The sequence below is a fragment of the Ipomoea nil genome, unplaced genomic scaffold, assembly GCF_001879475.1.
Source record: "Ipomoea nil cultivar Tokyo-kokei standard unplaced genomic scaffold, Asagao_1.1 scaffold0317, whole genome shotgun sequence".
NCBI lineage: Eukaryota > Viridiplantae > Streptophyta > Magnoliopsida > Solanales > Convolvulaceae > Ipomoea > Ipomoea nil.
This window is the reverse complement of record NW_017616745.1, coordinates 6,606,387-6,632,876: the sequence shown is the minus strand read 5'-3', so window position 1 is coordinate 6,632,876 and position 26,490 is coordinate 6,606,387. Positions and strand designations below refer to the sequence as shown.

Genomic DNA, 26,490 nt, shown 5'->3' with positions numbered 1-26,490 from the left:
ATATTACTCTGATATCTTCCTTTCTTCTGCCCGCAACAGTGATCTTATGAGCCGAGTTTCTAATCGGGTCACTGCCGACATGAACAACCGACTGACACAGCCTGTTGAGGCGGAGGAGGTGAAGATGGCTTTGTTCTCTATGGTCCCAGATAAAGTTGCAGGCCCCGACGGTATGTCCTCTTCGTTTTATCAAAATTTCTGGTCTATTGTTAGGTCCATTGTTAGGGGGGATCTCACTAGTTTTGTCACAGATTGCATTCATAATTGCAATCTGCTAGTTGGCTTAAATGAGTCCAATTTTGTTTTGATTCCGAAAAAAGAAAACTCCTGAACGAGTGTCTGATTTGAGGCCTATTGCATTATGCAATGTGGCCTACAAAGTCATAGCCAAAATATTTTTTTGGATATATTCATTTGAATGACATGTATATGAATATATAACTTTTACTTTAAATTCTAATGTATGTGAGATTTCAATATTCAATATATGGACCGAACTTGTATTACAATGTAACATAATTTAAAATATTCGAACTAATACTCTATTGATTTCAATCAAAATCTAAAACATTATATAGAGTTTAATTCTTAATTTTGATAATGTAAATAATGTCTAACTTTAAAGTGTAAAGCAAATACGTTATGTTTACCCTTAACCAAAGGTCAATGGTTTGATCATGTTTTCTAGTTTTTAAGAGTAAATGATTCTGTTTTTCATTTAGAAAATAGTTTTTAAGAGTGTTTCAATTTTCTAGTTTTTAAGAACAGATGATTCTATTTTTCATTTAGAAAACAATTTTTAAAAGTATTTCAGTTTTCTAATTTTTAAGAGTGTTTCAGTTTTCTAGAAATTTGGAAAATTATTTTCAGTTTTTCATTTAGAAAATAATTTTTAAAAGTGTTTCAGTTTTCTAGTTTTTAAGAATGTTTCAGTTTTCTAGAAAATTGAAAAATTATTTTCAGTTTTTAAAATAGAAAACTGTGCTAATAAACATGTTTTCTGTTTTAATTTCTATATATTTTTCTTTTCAGAAATTTTTAAAAATTTCCAGTTAATATAGTGTCCCGTGGTAGCAGGCAGGTTGTTTATGTTGAATGGTCAAAAAGAGGTAGAAAGAAGATTATTCAAAGTAAACAACCCCAGATTTGAGTAGCAAATTAAATTAGTTTTGTTAAGCATGCAGGAACAAAGCAAAGTAAAAGCATGCAATTCGATCAAGTTTGATATTTTATTATTATATATATTATTGCTTAAAATCGATAATGATTGAAACATACATAATAATTCAAATACAAGCTAGCTAGCAAACCTTGCACACATGCATTGGACTAGACATCTAGCCACAAGCGGCTAGTTGCATGCCTCACCTCCAATTTTATTCAAAACACACTCAATAATTATAGAAAGGTCTTCATGAAGCTATAGAAGACTTAGCTTTATTCAAACACACATGCATGCATGCACAAAACTATTTCGGTTTAAAATGTCTCGTCCACTTCATGATCGTCAAGGATATAATTTCCATTGTCCTGCTGAACCATTCCTTTATCCTTTATGTTAAACCATCCTATTGGTATAGGATACTCGGCTTTCAAATAATCCCCATACCTATTAACTTTGGCAAGATCAAAGTCTCCGTGACGCTCAAACCCTCCTTGAGACCCCTGGTATCCATCAATTCCATGCATATAAAGCATCAAGTCGTGAGTTGACAAGGTTGGAACGTCAGGCTTCAAATAGTCGGATTTCTTAGAATCAATAACCAAACCCACCCCCACATCTCCGTAAGGTGTTGGTGGCGTTGTTATTATGTTGTCACCTTCTTTCCATCCAAACGGTGGAATTATTGGAACAAGATCATTGACGTCGGTGATTCGCAAGGCTCGAAGGTTTTGTTGATTAGAAATGGCATTTTTAAAATTCTCATCCCCTACTTTGGGGCTTGCATACAAGAAAGCAGTGACAGGAATGTCCGGTCTGAATGGATTGAAAGCCATGTCTACTGCGTTTAGTGTTGCCAGGGATGAACCCAAGCTGTGTCCTGTCACGGTTATGCTAATTTCCTCGTCCTTGTATAACTCAACAAGTCTTGCAACTTCTTCACTAATCTATAGATATATAACAAAGATAAGTCAAGTCAAATTCTACAATGCCGAAAAGACACTGAAATAAAAATAAAAATACAAAATGTTGGATAGAGTCTGGTAAAGGCAAGTCTAGCACCCATTGTGACTGTAGGTGAATAGTTTAAAGGTGAAGTCCAACAGTCAGCGTCTTGATCTTAGCTACTAGCTATCTTAGTAAACACTTAATCTATATTACACATACCTGATCTCTGGCACTCTTTTTATTCAGTTGGGAATCTTGATTGATGGTGGTATACATATCGTACCAACCCTTATGCACCAGAGGGTCAGAGTTTTGGCCAAAGAATAATGGCGCTTTGACGAACCAGAATGTGATATTCTCATTCCACTCTGACTTTCGAATTGTTCCCCTCCAAACAATCAGAATGTCTCTTCGTCCCAAAGCAACTTTTCCTTCATCCGTGGCCACAGCAACATATCCATTCCAGTTTGATTCCTTTAGCACTGCATCCGCTCGGGTTGGCCTCACATTATACCCTTCGTCTGGGATTGGGATTATTGATGGTGCATAGAAGTATTTGGTCACTTCATATCTTAAACAATTAACAAAAAAAAACATATATAAATTAAACTAGCTTGTGGGTGAATGAGATCAGAACAGAAACTGAGAGAGATAGAGAGAGAAGCTTTAATACTTGAAAGGGTTTCCCTTCACCAGTCCACAGTTGGCAAGGAGGTTTCTCCTGGCATATCGTGATAATCCCACATTTTTGGAAGCTGGTTCGTTTATGAAAGAATCGGTTGCGGGTGAAACCATGGTTCCGTAGTGAATGAGGTAGCGGCGGAGATCCGAATCCAAAGGCTCCAGTAGCCCTTCCCAGTTATCACTCCCACTTAGAACCCTCCATCTTTTAGCAATGCCTGTGTCACTCATCTTCAATTCTTTCTCTCTCTCTCTCTCTCTCTTCTTTTTTCTATGGATTTCTCAAGTAGTAAGTGGTGCTGAAACTCCCCACATACTCCCCCTTTTTATACACATCTATCGCCCATTCCGCTCGCTCGCGCTCCTCGTGCCGCCGACTTTTACTGTTCATAATAAGATGATGAAAGGCAAATTATTATATGCTCCCTATACCAAGACTATGTGGTCTATGTGGTCTGATGGTACTCGGATTGGACTTCCATTTGGAAGATTGTGAGTTCAAAAGTATACTTCCTGCTTTTTACACAGTTTTTAATACAACATAACAAACGGTACTAAGTTTTCAATTTTGCCCAAGTACAATTATACTTACCTCTAAAAATTTGAAAAGTACAAGTACAATTGTACTTACCTCTAAAAATTTGAAAAGTCAAAATGGTAAATTGAGAAATGTAGAGTGATAGTTATGTTCAATTTTAGAAAATGACACTATTTTGGGACAAACTAAAAAGGAAAGTAAGACACATAAAATGGGACGGAGGGAGTATATTTTAATATATTTATGTACTAAATGTGCATTATACAAAATATTATATTTTTCGTAAATATAAGGTACATTTTTAATATATTAAGTATACAAAATAATGTACTTTAATTTTTATATATAAATAATGAACTTTTTATTTATGGTCTACAGATTCACTGTTGGAAATTATGGAATTTCCGACCACCTGAAAGTGATCTTAAATCAAGTCGAAAGTCTTGTTCTAACCACTTTTGGTATTCGAAAAAACCTTTGTTGCTATTTCCGACCACTTTTTGCTTTAGACTTGATTTAAGATCACTTTCAAGTCGTCGGAATTTCATAATTTCCAGCAGTGATTAGAGTTGTGTACACTATGAACTTTTTGTTCGTTGCCCGCATGGGCAACTCAACTTGTCATAGAGGTGAAAGTTGGAAAGAATGATCGACCAGGGATCGAGTCTCACCAACGACAGTGTGGGAGCAACCTCTCAAAGTGAAGGAACTCCTTGAGCGCAGTAAGCAAAGGTCTAGCCTCTGTGGTTCATGTTCAGTTGAGTTACCATGATTTACATCATTCCAGATGCTCTGTCGGGACAGGGTTGGGATTCAACCTTTTGGAAATAATACTTATACTTACATAATTCTACCTTAGCTTGTCATGCAAAGCGCTTATTAATGCTAGAGTTGTTGGAAGTTGTGTAAGTAGTGGTAAGGGAAAGAAGGGATGTCGTAATAAAAAGAGTAAATACCAAAAATGATCCCTCGACTATAGTTAAATTCACAAATTGGCCTCAACTTTCAATTTCAACCAATTAAGTCCTTAACTTTGTAATTTTAACACAATTTGGTCCTCTGTCTATTTGACCGTTTGTTGACTGTGATTTTTGAGAAAATATATGTAATTTCATGGTCCATCGTCGGTTTTTTAAGATTCCGGTTGCATTTCCAGACCGCACTGTTACATTTGAATCCACTGTCGAAAGCAATCTACCAAATCTGGTCGCCTTTCTTCATCCTCCCTTTGGATTTAATGTAATTGAGTTCAAACCAGAGCGAAGAAGACGACGTGTTTCCAAACCGGTGCAATGTCATCCTGGAGGCCTCCACATGCTCCGACGAGAGCTGAAGGTTCTTCTGGAGATCGTCGATCACGGTCAACAAATGGTCAAATAGATGGATGACCAAATCATGTCAAAATTGCAAAGTTAAGGACTTAATTGGTTGAAATTGAAAGGCGAGGACCAATTTGTGAATTTAGCTATAGTCGAGGGATCATTTTGGGTATTTACTCTAATAAAAAAGTGGGTTGAAGTGGAGTTGAATAGTGAGTGATTAAGAACAAGATCATATAGCGTTTTGAAGTTAATTCAAAAAGAGATACAATTCATGTGATCAAATCAAAGCAAATCAATGTTGAGTTTGTCTCATATATGGATTAGGAATATGAGTTTGTCTCATACTAGGAGTAGGAGTGAAACGGGTAGACCCTTTGTACATGGATTAGATGCTTATAAATATATTGGTTATATTCCTAAGGGGTTGTGTCACCACTATCATCATTACTATGAATATAAGAATACTTTCACTCCCGTGGACGTAGGCACATTGCCGAACCACGTAAATCTTGCTTTCTTTACCCTTTTTGCCATTATTATTGTTTCTTGTTCCTGTTAATCTCAACAAATTAGTATCAGAGCATAGTTGAGATGACCATTTCAAGTACAAAATTCGAGGTATCAAAATTTGATGGTACAGGGAATTTTGAGTTATGGCAATCTAGGGTAAAGGATTTGTTGGCATATCAGGGCCTTCTGAAAACCTTGAGGGCGGAAAAGCCAGCAAATCTAGAAGAGGCTGATTGGGAGGAGTTGAAGAAGCAGGAAACTACGGACGTGGTACATGCTGATGACTCTTATTATAGTGAAGGTGATGTTCTAGCGGTAACTAGTAACAAGTTCAAACATTGTTCGGACTTGTTGGGTGTTTCTAGATGCTAGATGAGAAGGTGGTGAGGGGCGCGGTAGTGTTGGGCAGCGCGGATACCAGGAGGGGTCGCGGACCTGGTATAGGTATGGGCTTATATGGGCTCGGTATGTGCTGGTATGGCACTGGTTAGGGCCGATATAGTCCTGGTATCGGTATGGGCCGGGCTTGGCATGAGTCACGGCTGGCGGATTGCTTGGGACGAAGCAGTTCGTGAACATGCACGGGGAAACGTTTGATGCTGCGTGGTGCGTGTTGCTGACCAGTGGCAATTACTGGTTAGTGGAGCATTGGGCAAGGCACACAGGTTTAGTGTGACTTTGCAGGGGCGCTGTTGTGTTAGGGGCAGCGTGGATACCAAGAGGGGACATGGACCTGGTATGGGCCAGATGCAGGAGGTCAGCTAAACGGGACAGTAAGCATGAGTCGCGGCTGGTATAACAGGTCGACGGCTGAGGGGCGAATGGCTTAGGACAAAGCGGTTCGTGTACATGCTGGAAAACGTTTGATGCTGCGTGATGCATACGGCTGGCTAGTTGGGATGAGCGTGGTTGTTCCTACCCATGTGTATATGTGAGATAAGTCTTTTTCTCCTAAGGGACATAATTGTGAAGGTGGAGATGGTGAGATAAGTCTTTTCTCCTAAGGGACATATTTGCTAAAGTGAAGATTTGTGGAGTTATCTTTTCTCCTAAAGAGCATATTTGCAAAGGTGGAGATAGTCTTTTCTCCTAAAGGGCAGATATGTGAAGGTGGAGATGGTGAGATAAGTCTTTTCTCCTAAAGAGCATATTCGTCAAGGTGGAGATTTGTTAAGATATCTTTTCTCCTAAAGAGCATATTCGCCAAGGTGGAGATTATTGATTTTGTCTCATATATGGATTAGGAATATGAGTTTGTCTCATACTAGGAGTAGGAGTGAAATGGGTAGACCCTTTGTACCTGGATTAGATGCCTATAAATATATTGGTTGTATTCTTAAGGGGTTGTGTCACCACTATCATCATCACTATGAATATAAGAATACTTTCACTCCCGTGAACGTAAGCACATTACCGAACCACGTAAATCTTGCTTCTTTACCCTTTTTGCCATTATTATTGTTTCTTGTTCCTTATTAATCTCAACAATCAACAAAATGAACAATTGAGTTAAAAAATCAAATTTAAAAGCCCGGACTTAGACCAATTAAGCTACTATACCTTTGCATAGATGTTATAGTGTTCCTAGCATGGATTAAGACCGTGTAATAAGGGAACTAGAGAGACACTATTAGGTGTCAATGTTACTCACGGGGATATTTAACTTTTAATTAGTTTGCAACTCCATTCCGATGACAACTTAAGCCAATCAAATCAATTGACTAATTAAGCATACGAGAATCACGTTTTCTTCCAACTCCCTTATTCCAAAGGAGAGTTGAATTAGTGAGAGGTGTGGAAGCAACTATTAGCTTGTGTCTAGCTGTCTAGTCCAATATAATGCATATGTTTAATGTTTGCTTGTATTTGAATTATTATATATTATGTCTCATCAATCATCTTTCTTCAGCAGTGTATATATATATAAAAGATCAGACTTGATGATTTTGGTTTTACTTTTCATTGCTCCACAGATATGTGCTTAACAAAAGTAATTTAATTTGCTACTCCAATTTGGGGTGGGTTTTGTAATTGATAGATTCTAGGGGTCTGAAAGTGAAGGAAGGTTTAAGCCGGCCTCATGGAGACTTTGATATTTCCAAACTTAATAAGAACGGGGAAGTTTTAATTTGAAAGACAAGCGAGTATCGTATACCAGTAGCATAGTAGAGTGCAAAGGATAAAGGAATGATTTAGCACGACTTATATTCTTGACGATAATGATATTGGACGAGATATATATACTTTTTTATTTTTATTATAAGAAAGGAGGATACCCTACATATACACACACTATTTGCCTCAACTGCGGTTCGAATCTTACACCTCCCACTTAGGGGAGCAACCCGATACCAGTAGACTACAAGCCACTTGGTATATTGGACAAGATATATGTTAAACACAAATTAAACAGTTTTCGTGTGTGTTTGAATAAAGTTTTCATGAAGACCGTTCGATAGTTAGTCAATGTGTTTTAAATAAGATTGGAGGCAATTAACTAGCAGCTTGCGGCTAGCTGTTTAAGTCCAATGATCTTTCTTTATGAGAATATATACAATAGATTTAGAAATAATTTTATATTGATCAATCCAATTTACAAAATACAGGAAGAGATGTAATTAAAAAATGCATTTGAATTGAACAATAGGTTTTTTTATCCATACTTCTGTGCTTATTAGAAAATTAGCTATTTAACAAATTTTGAAAATAAAGTTTTTTAGATTGCTCAAGTTGACATAAAACAATTGATCTTTAATTTTAAAACAATTACTTTGATACCACTTGTTGGTCCTGACATGAATACTTCTCTAATGAATTTGCAAAATTTTCAAAATAGCTCTATGTGAGTTTGAATTTTCAACTATTTAACTTTAGAAGAGTTTTTTTTTTTTTTTTTTTTTTTTTTTTTTTTTTTTTTCAAAAAATGATCCCTCGACTATTGCTCATTCTCAATTTTGCATTTTGATTTTCAATTGCACCAAATGTGTTTCATTGACTTTCAAAAACTCACACAATTTAGTTCTCCGTTACATATTCCGTCTAATCAGTGTTAAAATCAAGGGCATTTTCGTCCGTTTACCTATTGTATGCGCGCCTAATATACACTAAGAAATAGTCGAGGGACCATTTTGAGAAAAACTCTTTTATTTGTAGTATCTCTTTTTTGTATATTTTCATAAATTGGGCAAATGTGTTCATTCTCTAGCAACTTAGTTATAGTAATCAATTGCTATCCTAATTCATTTGTATAAAGGATATATTTTTGTCTAGATATATAACAATTTTGTCATTTTGAAAAAAAAAAAAAAACATAATATCATCGATTGTATTTACACATTATTGAAAGGGTGTTGCTATTTGCACCACCCTTTGATTAAAATAGGGTATAAAGTACATTAAAAGTATAAAAAGGTAATAATTTATAATAAATACATAGGTGGTGCATATAGCATAATGAGTGGTCAAAATGTTATTTGCACCACCTAGTCAAAATGCATTTATTAGATTTAAGAAATAATTAATTAATTCAAAATTTAATTCTTTAAAAAAAAACTAAAAAAAAAAAACGGTCACCTTCTCCGGTGACTGCCTTCTCACCGGAGAAGGCAACTGGGCTGCCTTCTCGCCTTCTCCGGTGAGAAGGCAGCCCAGTGGGTCGCCTTCTCACCGGAGAAGGCGACCCAGATAGATTTCTACCTGGGTTGCCTTCTCCGGTGAGAAGGCAACCCACAGTGGATTGCTTTCTCACCGGAGAAGGCAACCTAAGTAGAAATATACCCGGGTCGCCTTCTCCGGTGAGAAGGCGACCCACTGGACTGCCTTCTCCGGTGAGAAGGCAGTGTTGCCTTCTCACCGGAGAAGGTGACGTTTAGTTTTTTTTTTTTTTTTTTTTTTTTTTTTTTTTTTTAAATTAATAATTTGATTATAAAAAACATATATAAAATAAATATTAGTCTTTGACCACATTAAATGATGGTGGTGCAAATAGCAATTTTTAATGAGCACCACCTATAAAGTGATTTGACCTATTAAATAGGTGGTGCAAATAGTAAAAGAGGTGGTGTGAATAGAATTTTCCTATTGAAAATATCTTTGTAGACGACATTGGTAGTCGCAACACAATCTTGTCCATCCCTATTGAAAATCTCTCGGAAAAAAGCCACGTACAAAGCCTCGTGCCGCCGACTTTTACTGTTCATAATAAGATGATGAAAGGAAAATTATTATATGCTCCCTAGTCCCTATAGTGTTGTATGAACCATAAAAAAGTATATTTTAATATATTAAAAGTACATTATTTATGTACTAAATGTGAATAATACAAAATATTGTATTTTTCGTAAATATAAGGTACATTTTAAATATATTAAGTATACAAAATAATGTACTTTAATTTTTATATACAAATAATGAACTTTTTATTTATGGTCTACAGATTAGAGTTGTGTAGACTATGAACTTTTTGTTCGTTGCCCGCATGGGCAACTCAACTTGTCATATAGGTAAAAGTTGAAAAGAATGGCCAAGGATCGAGTGTCACCAACGGCAATATGGGAGCAACCTCTCAAAGTGAGGGAGCTCCTTGTGCACAGTAAGCAAAGGTCTAGCCTCTCTGTCGGGACAGGATTGAGGTTCAACCTTTTGGAAATAATATTTATACTTACATAATTCAACCTTAGCTTGTCATGCAAAGCGCTTATTAATGCTAGAGTTGTTGGAAGTTGTGTAAGTAGTGGTAAGGGAATGAAGGGATGTCGTAATAAAAAAAGTGGGTTGAAGTGGAGTTGAATAGTGAGTGATTAAGAACAAGATCATATAGCGTTTGGAAGTTAATTCAAAAAGAGATACAATTCATGTGATCGAATTAAAGCAAATCAACAAAATGAACAATTGTGTTAAAAAATCAAATTTAAAAGCCAGGACTTAGACCAATTAAGCTACTATACCTTTGCATAGATGTTATAGTGTTCCTAGCTTGGATTAAGACCGTGTAATAAGGGAACTAAAGAGACACTATTAGGTGTCAATGTTACTCTCGTAGATATTGAACTTTCATTTAGTTTGCAACTCCATTCCGATGTCAACTTAAACCAATCAAATCAATTGACTAATTAAACATAGGAGATTCACGTTTTAATTTCTTCCAACTCCCTTATCTCAAAGGAGAGTTGAATTAGTGAGAGGTGTGGAAGCAACTATCAGCTTGTGTCAAGCTGTCTACTCCAATATAATGCATGTGTTTAATGTTTGCTTGTATTTGAATTATTATATATTATGTCTCATCAATCATCTTTCTTCAGCAGTGTATACATATATAAAAGATCAGACTTGATGATTTTGGTTTTACTTTTCATTGCTCCATAGATATATGCTTAACAAAAGTAATTTAATTTGCTACTCCAATTTGGGGTGGGTTTTGTAATTGATAGATACTAGGGGTCTGAAAGTGAAGGAAGGTTTAAGCCGGCCTCATGGAGACTTTGATATTTCCAAACTTAATAAGAACGGAGAAGTTTTAATTTGAAAGACAAGCAAGTATCGTATACCAGTAGCATAATAGAGCGCAAATTAAAGGATAAAGAAATGATTTAGCAGGACGATAAAACTTATATTCTTGACGATAATGATATTGGACGAGACATATGTTAAACACAAATTAAACAGTTTTCGTGTGTGTTTGAATAAAGTTTTCATGAAGACCGTTCGATACTTAGTCAATGTGTTTTAAATAACATTGGAGGCAATTAACTAGCAGCTTGCGGGCATTCAAAAAAAAAAAAAAAAAAACTAGCAGCTTGCGGCTAGCTGTTTAAGTCCAATGATATTTCTTTTTGAGAATACAATAGCTTTAGAAATAATTTTATATTGATCAATCCAATTTACAAAATACATACGGGAAGAGATGTAATTGAAAAATGCATTTAAATTGAACAATAGGGTTTTTATCCATACTTCTGTGCTTATTAGAAAATTAGCTATTTAACAAATTTTGAAAATAAAGTTTTTTAGATTGCTCAAGTTGACATAAAACAATTGATCTTTAATTTTAAAACAATTACGTTGATACCACTTGTTGGTCCTGACATGAATACTTTTCTAATGAATTTGCAAAATTTTCAAAATAGCTCTATGTGAGTTTGAATTTTCAACTATTTAACTTTAGAAGAGTTTTTTTTTTTTTTTTTTTTTTTTTTTTTTTTTTTTCAAAAATGATTCCTCGACTATTGCTCATTCTCAATTTTGCATTTTGATTTTCAATTGCACCAAATGTGTTTTATCGACTTTCAAAAACTCACACAATTTAGTCCTCCGTTACATATTCCGTCTAATCAGTGTTAAAATCAAGGGCATTTTCGTCCGTTTACCTATTGCGTGCGTGCCTAATATACACTAAGAAATAGTCGAGGGACCATTTTGGGATTAGTCGAGGGACCATTTCGAAAAACTCTTTTATTTGTAGTATTTCTTTTTTGTGTATTTTCATTTTTTTAGACTCTATTAAATTAGAATTTTTGTAGATTTTTTCTCACAAATATAAATAGCGAAAATCCCACCATCTAGCATCAAAATTTTTAACTTTCCCTACAGACTTTTTCCCTCTGTCGAAATATACAAACTTTTCCTCTATTCCTATCAAGTTTTACAATAAGTTTCTTAAATTTCATAAATACTCATATACTTTTTATTTTTATCTTTTTATGTTCCTATATATAAAGAAAAAGTTTGTAGAGAAAGTTTAAAATTTTGAGGTTGAATTGTGGGATTTTAACTATTTATATTTGTAAGAAAAAATTGTATTGAAATTCTAATTTATTAATTTGATAGAGTCTAAAAAATGAAAATGAACAAAAATGAAATAAATAAAAGAGTTTTTCTCAAAATGGCCCCTCATCTATTTCTTAGTGTATATTAGGCATACAATAGGTAAATGGACAAAAATACCCTCCATTTTAACACTGATTAGACGGATCGGAATATGTAACGGAAGACTGAATTGGGTGAATTTTTGAAATTCGAGGAACCACATTTGGTGCAATTGAAAGTCGAAATGCAAAATTGAGAATGAGCAATAGTCAAGGGACCATTTTGAAAAAAAAAATCACTTTAAAATTATTACAAGAAAATAAAGAAATCAAAAACTAATAATGTAAGTCCCTACGATGGTAATAATCTTGGAGATTGGTTTTTTTGGGCCTTGGGCACCTTAGATTTATGTTCAAAACCAAAGTTTGTTATGGCTTGTTGGGGTGTGTGGACCAGCAGGAATGAGAGTGTGTGGAAGGGTATTGATTTTGATTTGTGTACTATGTTGCATAGGGCGTTGCTGTTTCTGGATTGTTGGGGAAATGCGAATCAGAAGCTGCCAGCTGGTGTTGCCCACTCAGATTCCCATGTTGTGGTAGGCTGGGCAAGGCCATCACATGGGAGGCTAAAACTTAATACGGATGCTGCGCTAAATGTTGAGGATAATGCTATGGGTTTTGGATGGGTCTTACGTGATGATGTTGGAAATTTTCTGGCTGCCAAGAATATAAGAATGCCCGGGTTATGTGCGGTTAGGGAAGCAGAGGTGCTATCTATTAGGGAGGCATTGAGTTGGTTAAGGGATACAGGACTGGGTGCGGTGGATGTGGAAACAGATTGTCAGGTTGTTTTTAATGCAATTACTTCAGTTTCTTTTACTTCAGTTTTTGGTTATTTAGTTGATGATGTAAAGAATTTGACATCTGAGATTGATGATGTGAAATTCTGTCATGTTAAGCGATCTGCGAATTGTGCTGCCCACACTGTTGCTAGGGAGGCCTTTTCTGTGTCAGGTTGCGGTGAGTGGTTAGATGAACCACATGCCTTTCTTGTCAACATTCTTCATTCCGATTTAATGAATTAATTTATCCTTTTCAAAAAAACTAATAATGTAATACCATTAATTAGAATAAGTTTACAAATTGCAACTACTAACTACTATGTAGTAAGAGTAATTTTTCAATTTAAAACAAATAAGATTTTAAAAACTTCAAAATATTTATAGGTAGCAATTACTACTTAGTATACTAGTTAGACAACTGACTAGCTAAATAGTAAATACGTAAAAATTTAATAGGTATAAATCCAATATCACAGTTTCTAATATGATAATCTTATAAGCCATCACTCTATTAAAGTATATATGTATACTAGTATTTTCACTCGTGCGGTGCACGTAATGGATTTGTTATAATATATTTAGAATATTTGGATCGATATACAATTATTTAAATTATAACATCAAATACGGAGTATTATATAGTGCAATTAAAGATATAGTTTGGATTGTTTTTGTTATCATTGCTTGAATTCGAGCAAGTAATTGCTCAAATTAATAGTTAATGTGTAGATGTACGCAAGCGGTGCTGTACCTTTAGAGATTTTTATATATCATTGTTTAGGATTTTTATAAATTGGGCACATGTGTTCATTCTCTAGCAACTTAGTTATAGTAATCAATTGCTATCCTAATTCATTTATATAAAGGAAATATTTTTGTCTAGATATATAACAATTTTGTCATTTTGAAAAAAAAAAACATAATATCATCGATTGTATTTACACATTATTGAAAACCTCTTTGTAGACGACATTGGTAGTCGCAACACAATCTTGTCCATCCTTGTCTAGAACTAGCACCTTCAGGCCATCAGGATAGGTGACTCGGGAAAAAGCCACTTACAATTGTCCGTGATTAAAGGCCGTTTTTTTAACAATAACCCAACGTGAGTTAGTGTTTGACCTTTGCTTTTGTTGATAGTAATGGTATATGCAAGCATCAACGGAAATTGTTTACGTTGGCACTTGAAGGGCAATCTCGTATCAAAAGGAGTGAGAGACATTCAGGGGATAAGAACTTTGGTTTCTTCATGTGTCCCATTAACTATGCTTGCTTCGACAATGTGATCTACCAATCTTGTGATGATGAGTCACGTCCCATTACAAAGACCAAGAGAGTGGTCTATGGTTCGCAATAACTAACAGGTGCACCAACCTTTAATGTCAATGAATAATTATGAAGACCCGACAATCTCAAACTATTTAAGAATTTAGGAGTGTGTATTTCTAATAGATTTTCATTGTCGGATTCTACCTTACACAAAGAGTCAAAACTTAAAGGGAAAATGGCACTTTTTCCCCCTGAGTTATATACTTATAGCACTTTTTCCCCCTCAATTATTTAGGTAAGCACATTAACCCCCTCAATTATTCTAAAAGTGGTGCTTTTTCCCCCTGAAATATTAAATTGACATTTCTATCCTTAAAGTAAACATTTTATTTATTTTACATCTCCAACAAATTATTGCGTATACGTAGGGATGACCACGGTTCGGTTTGAACTGAACCGGACACTAAAGCAATCGAATTAAAAGTTTCCGGTTATGATTCAGATCTAGAACCCAATATTTAGATGTCAATTTATTAAAATTATGTATAAAAAATTGAATCTTGAACTGTAAACCGGCGGTTTCGGATCCGGTTCGCGATTTTGAACTGTCTTTATTTTAAAATTTTAGTTTTTATTTTAAAATAGTCTAAATTCAACAATAAATGTATTTTATTTTTTCCAGTTCGGAACATGAACCGTCCGTTCCGGTTCATGATTTTAATAAACTCTAAATATCGGGTTTCGATTCTAAATTGTAATTGGAATATTTCGGTTTGGTTGCTATAGTGTTTGTTTTGTTTGAACCAACTTATGGTCATAATTTGTTGGAGAAAAAAAATGAAATATTTATTTTAAGGGTAAATATGTCCATTTAACATTTCAGGGGGAAAAATAGCCATTTCAATAATTCAGGGGGGAAAATGCTATAAGTATATAACTCAGGGGGAAAAAGTGCCATTTTCCCAAACTTAAATATATTCGTCTTTTTGCAGTATTCATGTCGCATATGTACTGATTAATTTGATCAACGACATCTAAAGTCGCCGAGAGGATCGCTCAACCTTCTAGTTGCAACTCATCAAGCATGTAATATCTCGAGTTTGGAAATGTGCTTTCCATTATAGTTGCTATGGGATTGTGTCCACACTTCAACAAAAACTGTGCCAGAATATCGATCTCAAATGAACCATTGTTTTCAACCCTTGCAATCCCATCTCCGATGTCTGCAATCCATTTTGAAAACCAATCAACCATCTGTCTATCTTCCTCTGAAGCTAAGGTCCGTAGTCTCAAGTTCTTAGTGAGCCATAATACCTTGCAATTTGTCCACATGTATGAAGAATTAATATTTGCTCCGACAACTACTGGTCTTGTTGCTTTCGTAATAACAGGCAATCTCTGTCTAAAATCGCCGCCCAAAACTATTGTCTTTCCACCAAAAGTCATTTTAGCACTACCCGGTATGGCGAACCTCAATAGATCCCTCATGGTTTTGTCCAATGCCTCAAAATAGTGCTTGTGTGTGATCAGTGCTTCATTAGATATTATCAATTTGCTCCTTATTATAAGCTCAGCAAGGTCACTACCTTGCGATATATTACATGTCGGATGCAATCTACCTTATATATGAGAGTGGTATAGCTATTCTGCCTCCCGGCAAGAGCAAAGATGTTATTCCACTAGAAGCAACATTCAGAACTATATCATTATGGCTCCTTATCTTTGACGATAACGTTCTCCACACGAACATCTTGCCTGTTTTTCCGTAACTATACACATAGAACAATCCACCTCCATTGGAATCAATATCATTCATTACAGAGTCGTAAACATTATTTTGCTCGTCGGTCAGTTGTACGTGTTACCAATATTTTATGCTTTGTCTTTAACGACTCCTTGTCAAACGCCAACTCTTCAGCTATCAACATGTTTTCACTCAAACCTATGATAGTTTCGTCTGGAATTGGCATTTCTAAAAAGTCCTTCAGGCTCTTCCCCCACAAAGATAGCAAATTACTTCTCCAACTCCACCAAAGCAAACTGTTTACATACATACATACATACATACATACATACATACATACATACATACATATATATATATATATATATATATATATATATATATATATATATATATATATATCTCGAGAGAGATCATAATAAAATTAATTGTAATAATTATTAAAAAATCCAACGATCCATGTTTATTTGTAATTATACTATTATTAAGGTAATTTTTAACTTAATTACCATAATAATTATTAGTCAATTATACTAATATATGTGTAATTAATTTATTAATTACCATAATAATTATTATGTATATATTTTATGATAATTTATTTTGCTTGATATGACCAAGTTCTTTTGTCCATCAAATCATTGATCTTAAAATTGTATCATTCTGAACCACATTAAAGCTATGCCAAAGTTGAGAAAGTCACTACAAAATAGTAATAATAATTATAGTAATAATTATTATTATGAGGAAAAATGACAGAGTAAAAAAGGGGGTGAAATTGAAAATTGTGCATGTTAAATAACTTATACATGATATACATGTATACGTGTATGTTGAAGTGATATTCACAACATATGCTCACATTATTATATATGTTGCCATATTGTTCACTCCCCACAATGAGTTGAATATGTGTGTGTGTGTGCGCGCAATTAACTACGTGGTGGACATGCAACCATATACTCCATGTAGCAAGAATCTAATCAATTGAATCATCTGTTGTGAACATTCATTTTTGTCTTTTCTCTTTCAATTTACGCAAATACAGGGAGAATAGTGAAGCGATGGACAATCTTCGGCAACAATTGACGATATAAAGCTACCGCCAGTATGGTTCCTGAATGGAGCATTAATCTTTAGGAATGATTGATTTCGAGTGGATGACGAAAATACCACTCTAACAAACCGGAAAATTTTCCTTAGCTTATTCGTTGCAGTTGTATTATTCTTTGCAAGTCTTTTACTTACCCCAGCAGATAAAGGCTTGTCTGATAAAGAAAAATGTGAGAATATAAATTTTACCTAATTGAAAAGCCAAGCTCCAAATTGCTCTTCCTCAGTCTTTTGTTTCAGTCTTGGTGATGGAGTGTTGGGTTTTGGGCTATATTTATGGCTCTGTTTGGTAAACCTAGCTGAAAAGCTATAAGCTAGGAGCTAAAAGCTGAAATGGAGCTGAAAGCTGAAAAGCTATAAGCTCAGAGCTGAAATCTAAAGAGCTGTTAAGCTAGCTGTTATGATTAAAAGTGTTTGGTAAAATTAGTTTTTTGATAAGCTGATAAATGTAAAAAGACTAAAAAAGACACCTTCACAAAATTTAAATTAGTTTGTTTATATATTAAAATTTAACATTTTGTCTTTAAAAAAAATTAACATTTTGAAATAAAATTATTAGCATAATCATGATCTAGCATCTCATAATGAAATAGCAATATTGTTGCAAATCTCATAATAATAATAATAATAATAATAATAATAATAATAATAATAATAATAATAATAATAATATTTGCGGTGAAAGTTGCGGATGAAGGAGAAGATAAAAGAGTTTTAATTGGGAATGGTAAATTATGTCATTTCTTTAAAATAATTAGGATAAAGATAGAAAAAAAGTTAGGAAGCTAGGAGCTTATTTTGAAACGCTACCTAACGTAGCGTTCCAAAATAAGCTCTTATTTTAAGCTAAGAGCTTATTTTGGGAACATTACCAAACAGAGCTTATAGCTTATTAGTAGCTTAAAATAAGCTATAAGCTCTGCCAAACAGAGCCAATATGTGATTTAAGAGTGTTTGAGTACAACATGGAGTTGCGTGATTGAGTTTGATTTTAACTGGGTTTATCAATGTTGTGTGAAATTATGTTTCTTCTATGTGATTGCTGGAAGATACCAGTCGGGGAATTAAGCATGCATGTTTTTAAGAATTTTTTATTTAAATCTTAATAATTTAGTTAGACAATTGAGTTTTACTGGAAGTTTGAAATTTAGTAAATTTAACAGAGAATTATAAATTAATAATAAAATCAAAGATGAAATTATAAACAATTCTAATATTTGAAAATGCACATTTATTTGAAAACAAGTATATATAACTACTAGAACCAAGAATGAAATTAAAGAGAGCTACGGTGGAAGCAACTATCAGCTTGTGTCAAGCTGTCTACTCCAATATAATGCATGTGTTTAATGTTTGCTTGTATTTGAATTATTATATATTATGTCTCATCAATCATCTTTCTTCAGCAGTGTATATATATATATATATATATATATATATATATATATAATAATAATATCAGACTTGATGATTTTGGTTTTACTTTTCTTTGCTCCATAGATATATGCTTAACAAAAGTAATTTAATTTTCTACTCCAATTTGGGGTGGGTTTTGTAATTGATAGATTCTAGGGTTCTGAAAGTGAAGGAAGGTTTGAGCCTCATGGAGACTTTGATATTTCCAAACTTAATAAGAACGGAGATGAAGTTTTAATTTGAAAGACAAGCGAGTATCGTATACCAGTAGCATAATAGAGCGCAAAGGATAAAGGAATGATTTAACAGGAGGATGGAACTTATATTCTTGACGATAATGATATTGGACGAGATATGTTAAACACAAATTAAACAGTTTTAGTGTGTGTTTGAATTCGTTCAATAATTATTCAATGTGTTTTAAATAAGATTAGAGGCAATTAACTAGCAGCTTGCGGCTAGCTGTTTATGTCCAATGATCTTTCTTTATGAGGATACAATAGTTCTATAAATAATTTTATATTGATCAATCCAATTTACAAAATACAGGAAGAGATGTATTTAAAAAATTATTTGAATTCTCTCTCTCAAAAAAAAAAAAATTATTTGAATTGAACAATAGGTTTTTTTTATCCATACTTCTGTGCTTTTTTAGAAAATTAGCTATTTAACAAATTTTGAAAATAAAGTTTTATAGATTTGCTCAAGTTGACATAAAACAATTGATCTTTTAAAACAATTACTTTGATACCACTTGTTGGTACTTACATGCATACTTTTCTAACGAATTTGTAAAATTTTCAAAATAGCACTATGTCAGCTTGAATTTTCAACTATTTAACTTTAGAAGATTTTTTTTTTCCAAAATGGTCCCTCGACTATTCCTCATTCTCAATTTTGCATTTCGACTTTCAATTACACCAAATGTGTTTCTTCGACTCTCAAAACCTCACCCAATTTAGTCCCCCGTTATATATTCCGTCTAATCAGTGTTAAAATCGAGAGCATTTTTATCCGTTTACCTATTGTACGCACGCCTAATATATAATAAGAAATAATCGAGGGACCATTTTGAGAAAAACTCTTTTATTTGTAGTTTTTTTTTTTTTTTTTTTGTATATTTTCATTTTTTGATCTCCCTTATTTATATATATTCTCACCCCAACACTTCATGATTCACAAAATAAGTCCAAATAATATGAATGCACACCCCTGAAATAAGTCCAACCTGATTCTTCCTCACTTCATCGCCTGCTCATAGGTATCCTTGCATTAACTCAATCTTATTCTTCCTCATTTCATGGCCTGCTCATTTCGTTGCCTCCTCAGTCATGCATCTTTCTTCACTTCATCAACTTTCTCACTGCATTACCTATTCACTTCATCATCACTACTTTAAATCAATTGCCTTAATTTTTTATTTTTGTATTTTTAAAAACCTTTAGGGGGCGTTTGGTTCACGGAATCTTGGATTACCCTAGGTAATAAGATTACCTTCAGGAAGGTAATGTGAGATTACCGAAATGTAAGATTACCTTATGTGTTTGGTTTAGATTGTGGAATATAATATTACTGTGTTTGGTTAAGGGTTATATTTTAGGTTATATAAATCAATTTACAATAATGTCCTCAATAATATATATATATATATATATATATATATATATATATATATATATATATATATATATATTATTTATGTGCGTGTATTTATTTTATTTATTTATATGTATGAATGTATATCAATGTTCAAATATTAAAAAACTAAATATATAATAATAATAATAATAATAATAATAATAATAATAATAATAATAATAATAATAATATTATTATTATTATTATTATTATTATTATTATTATTATTATTATTATAAGAATAAGGATTAGTTAACAAGGGCAAAGTTGGAATAATTCAAGGTAATCTAAGATTACCTAAAAAAATGGGGGTAATCACATTACCTTGAAACATTAACGCCACATCAGCTTTCAGGTAATATAACATTACCAGGTAATTTCATAACTTGAACCAAACAAGGTAATATAACATTACCAGACTCAGATTACCTAGGTAATCAAAGATGACCTGAACCAAACGCCCCCTTATTATTAGCTGATTATATATATGGTCATACCTAACCAAAAATCAATATTGATAATCATTCTAATTCCACTAGAGCACCACACTTACCAAACATGTAAAATATACTTTGACCAAAACCCTTCAATTCCCAATTACCAAGTATTAATTAATTCCTATTCCCATGTTCCAACTAAACACCCTAAGAATTTTGAATAACCAAACTTTTGAATAAAACAAATAGATAATCGGTATTATTAATAATGTCAAATCAATCAAAACAATAATTAACTGAATTTCTTGGATAATAAGTTGAATTGACCTAATCTTCACCCACCCCAATTTGCACAGATCTAAGTCAGGAATGGGCAAAAACAGCTAGAAATTAAAGAAGAAATATTATTCAATGTAAACAATCAACCCCGGATTTGAGTAGCAAATAAATTAAATTAGTTTTGTTAAGCATGCAGGAACATATTAAGCAAAGTAAAAGCATATATGCAATTCGATCAAGTCTTTTATTATTATATATATATTGGTGATCGAGAGGTGAGATGATTGAAACATGATAATTGAAATACAAGCCAGCAAACCTCGGATATATAAGAACTTTCGGTTGTGAGAGAATATGATATGCAGTGCGCGAAAGTAAAGCTGTTATAGGCCAGGATATCTAGGATCGCGTCACAGGTTTAGAAACTTAGGAATAAAAACGAAGCGTTTCTGGAGTGCTTCTTCTCCCCAAATGAAGCGTTTTTGTGGAGTGCTTCTTCTCCCCCAAATGAAGCGTTTTTATGGAGTGCTTCTTCTCCCCCAATCTTCCATTTAATAGGAAGCCCAAAATACAAATTTCCCAGATATCTCTTCTTCAAATACCTAGGCATCTATTTATAGAAGATAAAAACTACGCACTACCTCTAACTACCTAGGAAGTGGTCATCCCACTACTACTACAATAATAATAATAATAATAATAATAATAATAATAATAATAATAATAATAATAATAATAATAATAATAATAATAATAATAACTGCAAAACACATGTATCAAATAATAATAATAACTGCAAAACACTTGTATCAAAAGCAGAAAGTAAGTAAAGAGAGAGAGAGAGATTTTTATAGTGGTTCGGCCAACTGTGCCTACTCCACTCTTCTTTCACAACTCGTGAAAGGTTTGCACTATCACTCCTAGTACAAACTACACCAAGCTAGCTTCCTTGATCACTAAGCCGGACAACTACTTGAAGGTTTTTCAACTCCTAGAGTTTACTCCGCCTCTATCAACTTCTTCTTCAGAGTTGAGGGTTGGTAGAAAAGATTTGCGTGTTTCTCCAACAGGTTGAAGTCTTGGCTGACTGGTTGAAAGATGGATGATCAACGTATATAAGATGCAAGACTTCTTCAAGGTTGTGAGGTTGAAATCTGATAGTTCTTCTTGTAAACTTCACACCTTGACACACTGGTTTTCAAAAGCTTGAGAGAGTGAACTTGTATAAGGAGCTTTTGAATATGAATGATCAGTAGTTGATGTAAAAACAAGCACCTTCTACAATGGAGAAGATGGGTATTTATAGGAGAGAAAATATCCATCCGTTGGAGGGAGATGACATTTCAAACCTATGGACCAGTGGATAATAACCGGAGAACCTGATGCATTTATTGCTTTATTAAATGCGATTGTACCATATGGACGTTGGAGGCAAGAATTTCTGCATGTTTTGTCTTCTAGCTCTGAAAAGAGGTACCTTGGCATTTAATGTACCTTGATTTGTGTGCCTCTTGTCCTTAGAACGTCTTGTTCCTAGGATGATTCATCAACTGAGACAAAAACAATCACTTTGATACACATTCCTTAGAGCTCACCTTAAGTATTGAATAATGCTTCTGGTGAGTCACCGTCTTCGGCGACCGTGATTACTTCGTCGACTATTACCAGTGGTTATGAACCCAGGTATGTTGCTTTTTGATTTAATTTTCACTATTGTCCAATCAGCCAGGGTATTGTGGGGGTTAATCGGGCGATTGACTTGAGTGGGGTGAAGCTTAATGTTACACCAGGCTGGACATAAAGAGATCACGGTACATATACATAATATATTAATTGTTAGCATATAATATTTTAATTGTGAGTGTTTGATGAATAGCTGTTAGCCGATTAAGTATTTAATAACATTAGTTGATTTTAGAAAGATGTTTAATAAATTAGCTGTTGGCTTATAGTTGATTACATGTAAAATGACTTTCTCAAAAATTTGATTGAAAAAAGCTGCTTTGACCAGCTTTTTGAATAATAGCATTTTGGAGTAATAAGTTGTTACAAAAAAAAGCTAATTAATCAAATACTTATATTGAATGTTTAACTAAGTCAAACAACTAATAGTAGTCAAATAAGCTAAAATTAACTGATAAGCTAAATGTTACCTAACATGATCATTATGTAACTTCAATTTATTTATAGTCACATAATCTATTAATTGATTATAGATTAAATTAAAACATGGTTGTAATGCAGTTAAATAAAGAAGACGGCACAATAAATAATGTTGACAAACAATTTATTCATATTGGTCGGTCTTTCTTGTCGACGATATAATTTGCTACACTCCTTAGCTGGTTAGGTCCAACCTACTTCCCTCATTGACTCCTTAAGCTCAACATATGCCGCCATATATATATATATATATATATATATATATATATATATGTGTGTGTGTGTGTGTATGTATGTGTCATATTAATGGTGTATTTGATTCATGAGATTAGGACATAGGTATATATCCTTCGTCCTTACTCATCTTTCGTTCTTCACTTTATCGACTTCCTCAGTGCATTACTTACTCACTTCATCGTCACTTTTAAGATCAATTGTCTTAATTTATTATTTTTCTATTTTTAAAACTTTTAATCTGATTATAGTGTGATACATATAACCAAACATCAATATTGATAAGCATTCCAATTCCACTGTACTTACCAAACATACAAAATACTTTCACCAAAACCATTCTCAATTACCTACTTTCGTTGCCTCCTCACTCATCTTTCTTCACTTCATCTACTTCATCACTGCATTACCTACTCATTTCATCGTAAGGTACTCTTAAGATCAGTTGTTATGTGAATTGATTTTTTTTTTTTTTTGTTTGTATTTTTAAAACTTTTAATCTTATTATTGGGTCATACATAACCAAGTTACCAAACATCAATATTGGTAATCATTCCAATTCTACCCTACTACAAAACATTCAAAATACTTTCACCAAAACCCTTCCCAATTACGGAGTATTAATTTCCATGTTCCAACCGTACACAACCTAAGAATTTTGAATAACCAAACTTTTGAATAAAACTAATAGATAATCGGTATGTTGAATGGGCAAAAACAGCTAGAAATTAAGAAGATTGTTCAAAGTAAACAGTACAACCCCAGATTTGAGGAACAAACTAAGCAAAGTAAAGAGGTGAGATGATTGAAACATGATAATTGAAATACAAGCTAGCAAACCTCGGATATATACATGCATTATTGGACTAGACAGCTAGCCACAAGCGGCTAGTTGCCTCATTTTAGCTCCAATTTTATTCAAACCACACTGAATAACTATAGAAAGGTCTTCATGAAGCTAGAGAGAGAAGACTTAGTTTTATTCAAACACACATATTGCATGCATGCACCAAACTGTTTCTGTTTTAAACATCTCATTCATCATCATCATCATCATCATCATCATCATCATCATCATCATCATCCGTCTCATGATCGTCAAGGATATAATTCCCGTCCTCCTGCTGAACCATTCCTTTATCTTTTATGTTAAACCATCGTATTGGTATAGAATACTCGGCTTTCAAATAATCCCCATACCTATTAACTTTGGCAAGATCAAAGTCTCCATGACGCTCAAATCCTCCCTGAGACTCCTGGTATCCATCAAGTGCATGCATATAAAGCATCAAGTCGTGAGTGCACAGGTCTAGAATGTCAGGCTTCAAACAGTCGGATTTCTTAGATTCAATCACCAAACCCACCCCCACATCTTGGTAATCTACTTTTGATTCTATGGTCTCACCCTCTTTCCATCCATACGGCGGAACTTTTGGAACACAATCATTCAGGTCGGAGATTCGCAGGGTTCGAAGGTTTTGTTGATTAGAGAAGGCTTTTTTAAAATTGTGATCCCCTACTTTGGGGCTTGCATACACGAAAGCAGTGATAGGAACATCTTTATTATTATTGTTGACTGGATTGGCAGCCAGGTCTACTGCGTTTAGTGTTGCCATGGATGCACCCAAGCTGTGTCCTATCACGGTTATGCTAATTTCCTCGTCCTTGTATAATTCAACAAGTCTTGCAACTTCTTTACGAACCTATAACAAACTAAACCCAAATTTAAGAAAACTAAAATAAAAAGTAAGTTAGTTTTTGACCTGTTACATGTAGTATATGTTCATATATATATATATATACTTGCTGAAATATATATATATATATATATATATATATATATATAAAATAAAGTTTAAATGCGGCGGGATCTTCCCGTGCGGTGGTGCGGCGGAATTCCAAAATACACCAACAGTGTTAACAATATGCACCAACAGTGTAATAAAAACACACCACAATGAAATGCAATAAAACATCATAAAATACACAACAGACTCAAAAAAATACACCATATAACTCACCGCCCCCAATGGTGTATTTCCGAACAGTGTATGGTGTTTTTACTCACACCTAATGGTGTGTGTTTGGTGATGCAGGGTCTGTTTTGTGTGGTGTATTTTCCTAACGTTGATGGTGCATATTTGTTGAACTGTTGGTGTTGCCGCACCGTAAAAAATCTCCGCACTGTAAGACACTGCCGCACCTGAACTCGCCTCTATATATATAAAATTAAATAATTAATTATACTATATATATATATATATATATATATATATATATATATATATATATATATATATATATATATATACCTGATCTCTGGCACTTGTTTCATTGTGTTGAGAACCTGGAATGGTGCTGGTGTACATATAGTACCAACCCATATGCACCAGAGGATCAGAGTTTTTGCCAAAGATTAATGGCGCATTAACATAAAGGAATATGAGATTATCAATCCACTCTAAGAGTCGGATTGTTCCCCTCCAAACAACCACAATGTCTCTTCGTCCCAAAACAGCTTTTCCTTCATCCGTGGCCACAGCAACATATCCACTCCAGTTTGATTCCGTCAAAGTACACCCTTTAGCTCCGAGTTCTAATAGAGATGTTGTATAAAAGTATTTGGTGACTTCATATCTGAAACATATATACAGTTAAGCATATATAAGTACTAGTAGTATGTACTCATAAATGATAGAATGAAGAAAGAAATTAAAGAGAAGCTAGTACTTGAAAGGATTTCCCTTGACAAGTCCTGTATTTTGAAAGAGGTTTTTCCTGGCGTATCGCGGTAATCCCACATTTTTGGAAGCTGGTTCGTTGATGAAAGCATCGCATGCGGGTGCAATCATGGTTCCGTAGTGAATGAGGTAGCGGCGGAGATCCGAATCCAAAGGGTTCAGTAGCCCTTTCCAGTTATCACTCCCACTTAGCTTCTTCCATCTTTTAGCAATGCCTGTGTCACTCATCTTCAATTCTCTCTCTCTCTCTCTCTTCTTTTTTAATTTCTATGGATTTCTCAAGTAGTGAGTCCCCGGCCCCTTTTTATACACATCACTCATGTTATCATCTCGATGAAACGATTCAAATTTTAAAATTAAATTGAAGAAGCAGCGAGAGACTACAAATGTGACTGAGGAGGATGATGACTCATATTATAATGAAGGTGATATTCTAACAATTTCCTTGGTGACACATAATCCTCATGTAAATGAATGCATGCATGATGCAGCCTTGCATTTCCTCTTGGTGACACGTCCTAACTAGAACAAACGGTGGCATAGCAATGCAGAGACAAAAGTAAATTTGTATCGTTCCATGGAGAAACGGTGGCATACATGCACTTTCCTTGAGCAATGCAGAGACAAGTAAATGAGTATTGTTTCAACAA

At 33.9% G+C, this 26,490-nt stretch overlaps 3 protein-coding genes across 4 annotated transcripts in view; all 3 read right to left on the bottom strand.

Annotated features, from left to right (window-relative positions):
- Positions 1-1,200: 1,200 nt before the first annotated feature.
- LOC109164874 (phospholipase A1-IIgamma-like) overlaps positions 1,201-26,490 on the bottom strand; it is a 46,211-nt gene continuing 20,921 nt past the window's right edge. The window contains exon 5 of one of the 2 annotated variants that reach the window (XR_002051438.1): positions 1,201-1,301. The gene's annotated coding sequence lies outside the window, so the exon portion shown is untranslated. Of the gene's footprint in view, positions 1,302-20,944; positions 21,022-26,490 lie in introns of those variants that run through there. The other variant, XR_002051437.1, reaches the window with a different exon arrangement.
- On the bottom strand, positions 1,221-3,069 carry LOC109164866 (phospholipase A1-II 1-like). The gene is made up of 3 exons (XM_019313414.1): positions 2,784-3,069; positions 2,330-2,681; positions 1,221-2,109 (listed from the first exon to the last, which is right to left on the bottom strand). The coding sequence occupies exons 1-3, from the start codon at positions 3,020-3,022 to the stop codon at positions 1,480-1,482; spliced, it is 1,221 nt and encodes a 406-aa protein (XP_019168959.1). The 5' UTR covers positions 3,023-3,069; the 3' UTR covers positions 1,221-1,479.
- Positions 23,884-26,075, bottom strand: LOC109164858 (phospholipase A1-II 2-like). The gene is made up of 3 exons (XM_019313407.1): positions 25,830-26,075; positions 25,412-25,736; positions 23,884-24,802 (listed from the first exon to the last, which is right to left on the bottom strand). Exons 1-3 carry the CDS (start codon positions 26,066-26,068, stop codon positions 24,134-24,136), a joined length of 1,233 nt encoding a protein of 410 aa, XP_019168952.1. The 5' UTR covers positions 26,069-26,075; the 3' UTR covers positions 23,884-24,133.

What these genes read in the sequence shown, in the direction of transcription:
- LOC109164858 (XM_019313407.1), bottom strand. Translation starts at nt 26,068, where the DNA reads ATGAGTGACACAGGCATTGCTAAAAGATGGAAGAAGCTAAGTGGGAGT. An exon ending in GTCAAGGGAAATCCTTTCAA is followed by an intron (nt 25,737 to 25,829) that starts GTACTAGCTTCT and finishes TATATGTTTCAG; the next exon opens with ATATGAAGTCACCAAATACT. An exon ending in AAACAAGTGCCAGAGATCAG is followed by an intron (nt 24,803 to 25,411) that starts GTATATATATAT and finishes AGTTTGTTATAG; the next exon opens with GTTCGTAAAGAAGTTGCAAG.
- LOC109164866 (XM_019313414.1), bottom strand. Translation starts at nt 3,022, where the DNA reads ATGAGTGACACAGGCATTGCTAAAAGATGGAGGGTTCTAAGTGGGAGT. An exon ending in GTGAAGGGAAACCCTTTCAA is followed by an intron (nt 2,682 to 2,783) that starts GTATTAAAGCTT and finishes TAATTGTTTAAG; the next exon opens with ATATGAAGTGACCAAATACT. An exon ending in AAAAGAGTGCCAGAGATCAG is followed by an intron (nt 2,110 to 2,329) that starts GTATGTGTAATA and finishes ATATATCTATAG; the next exon opens with ATTAGTGAAGAAGTTGCAAG.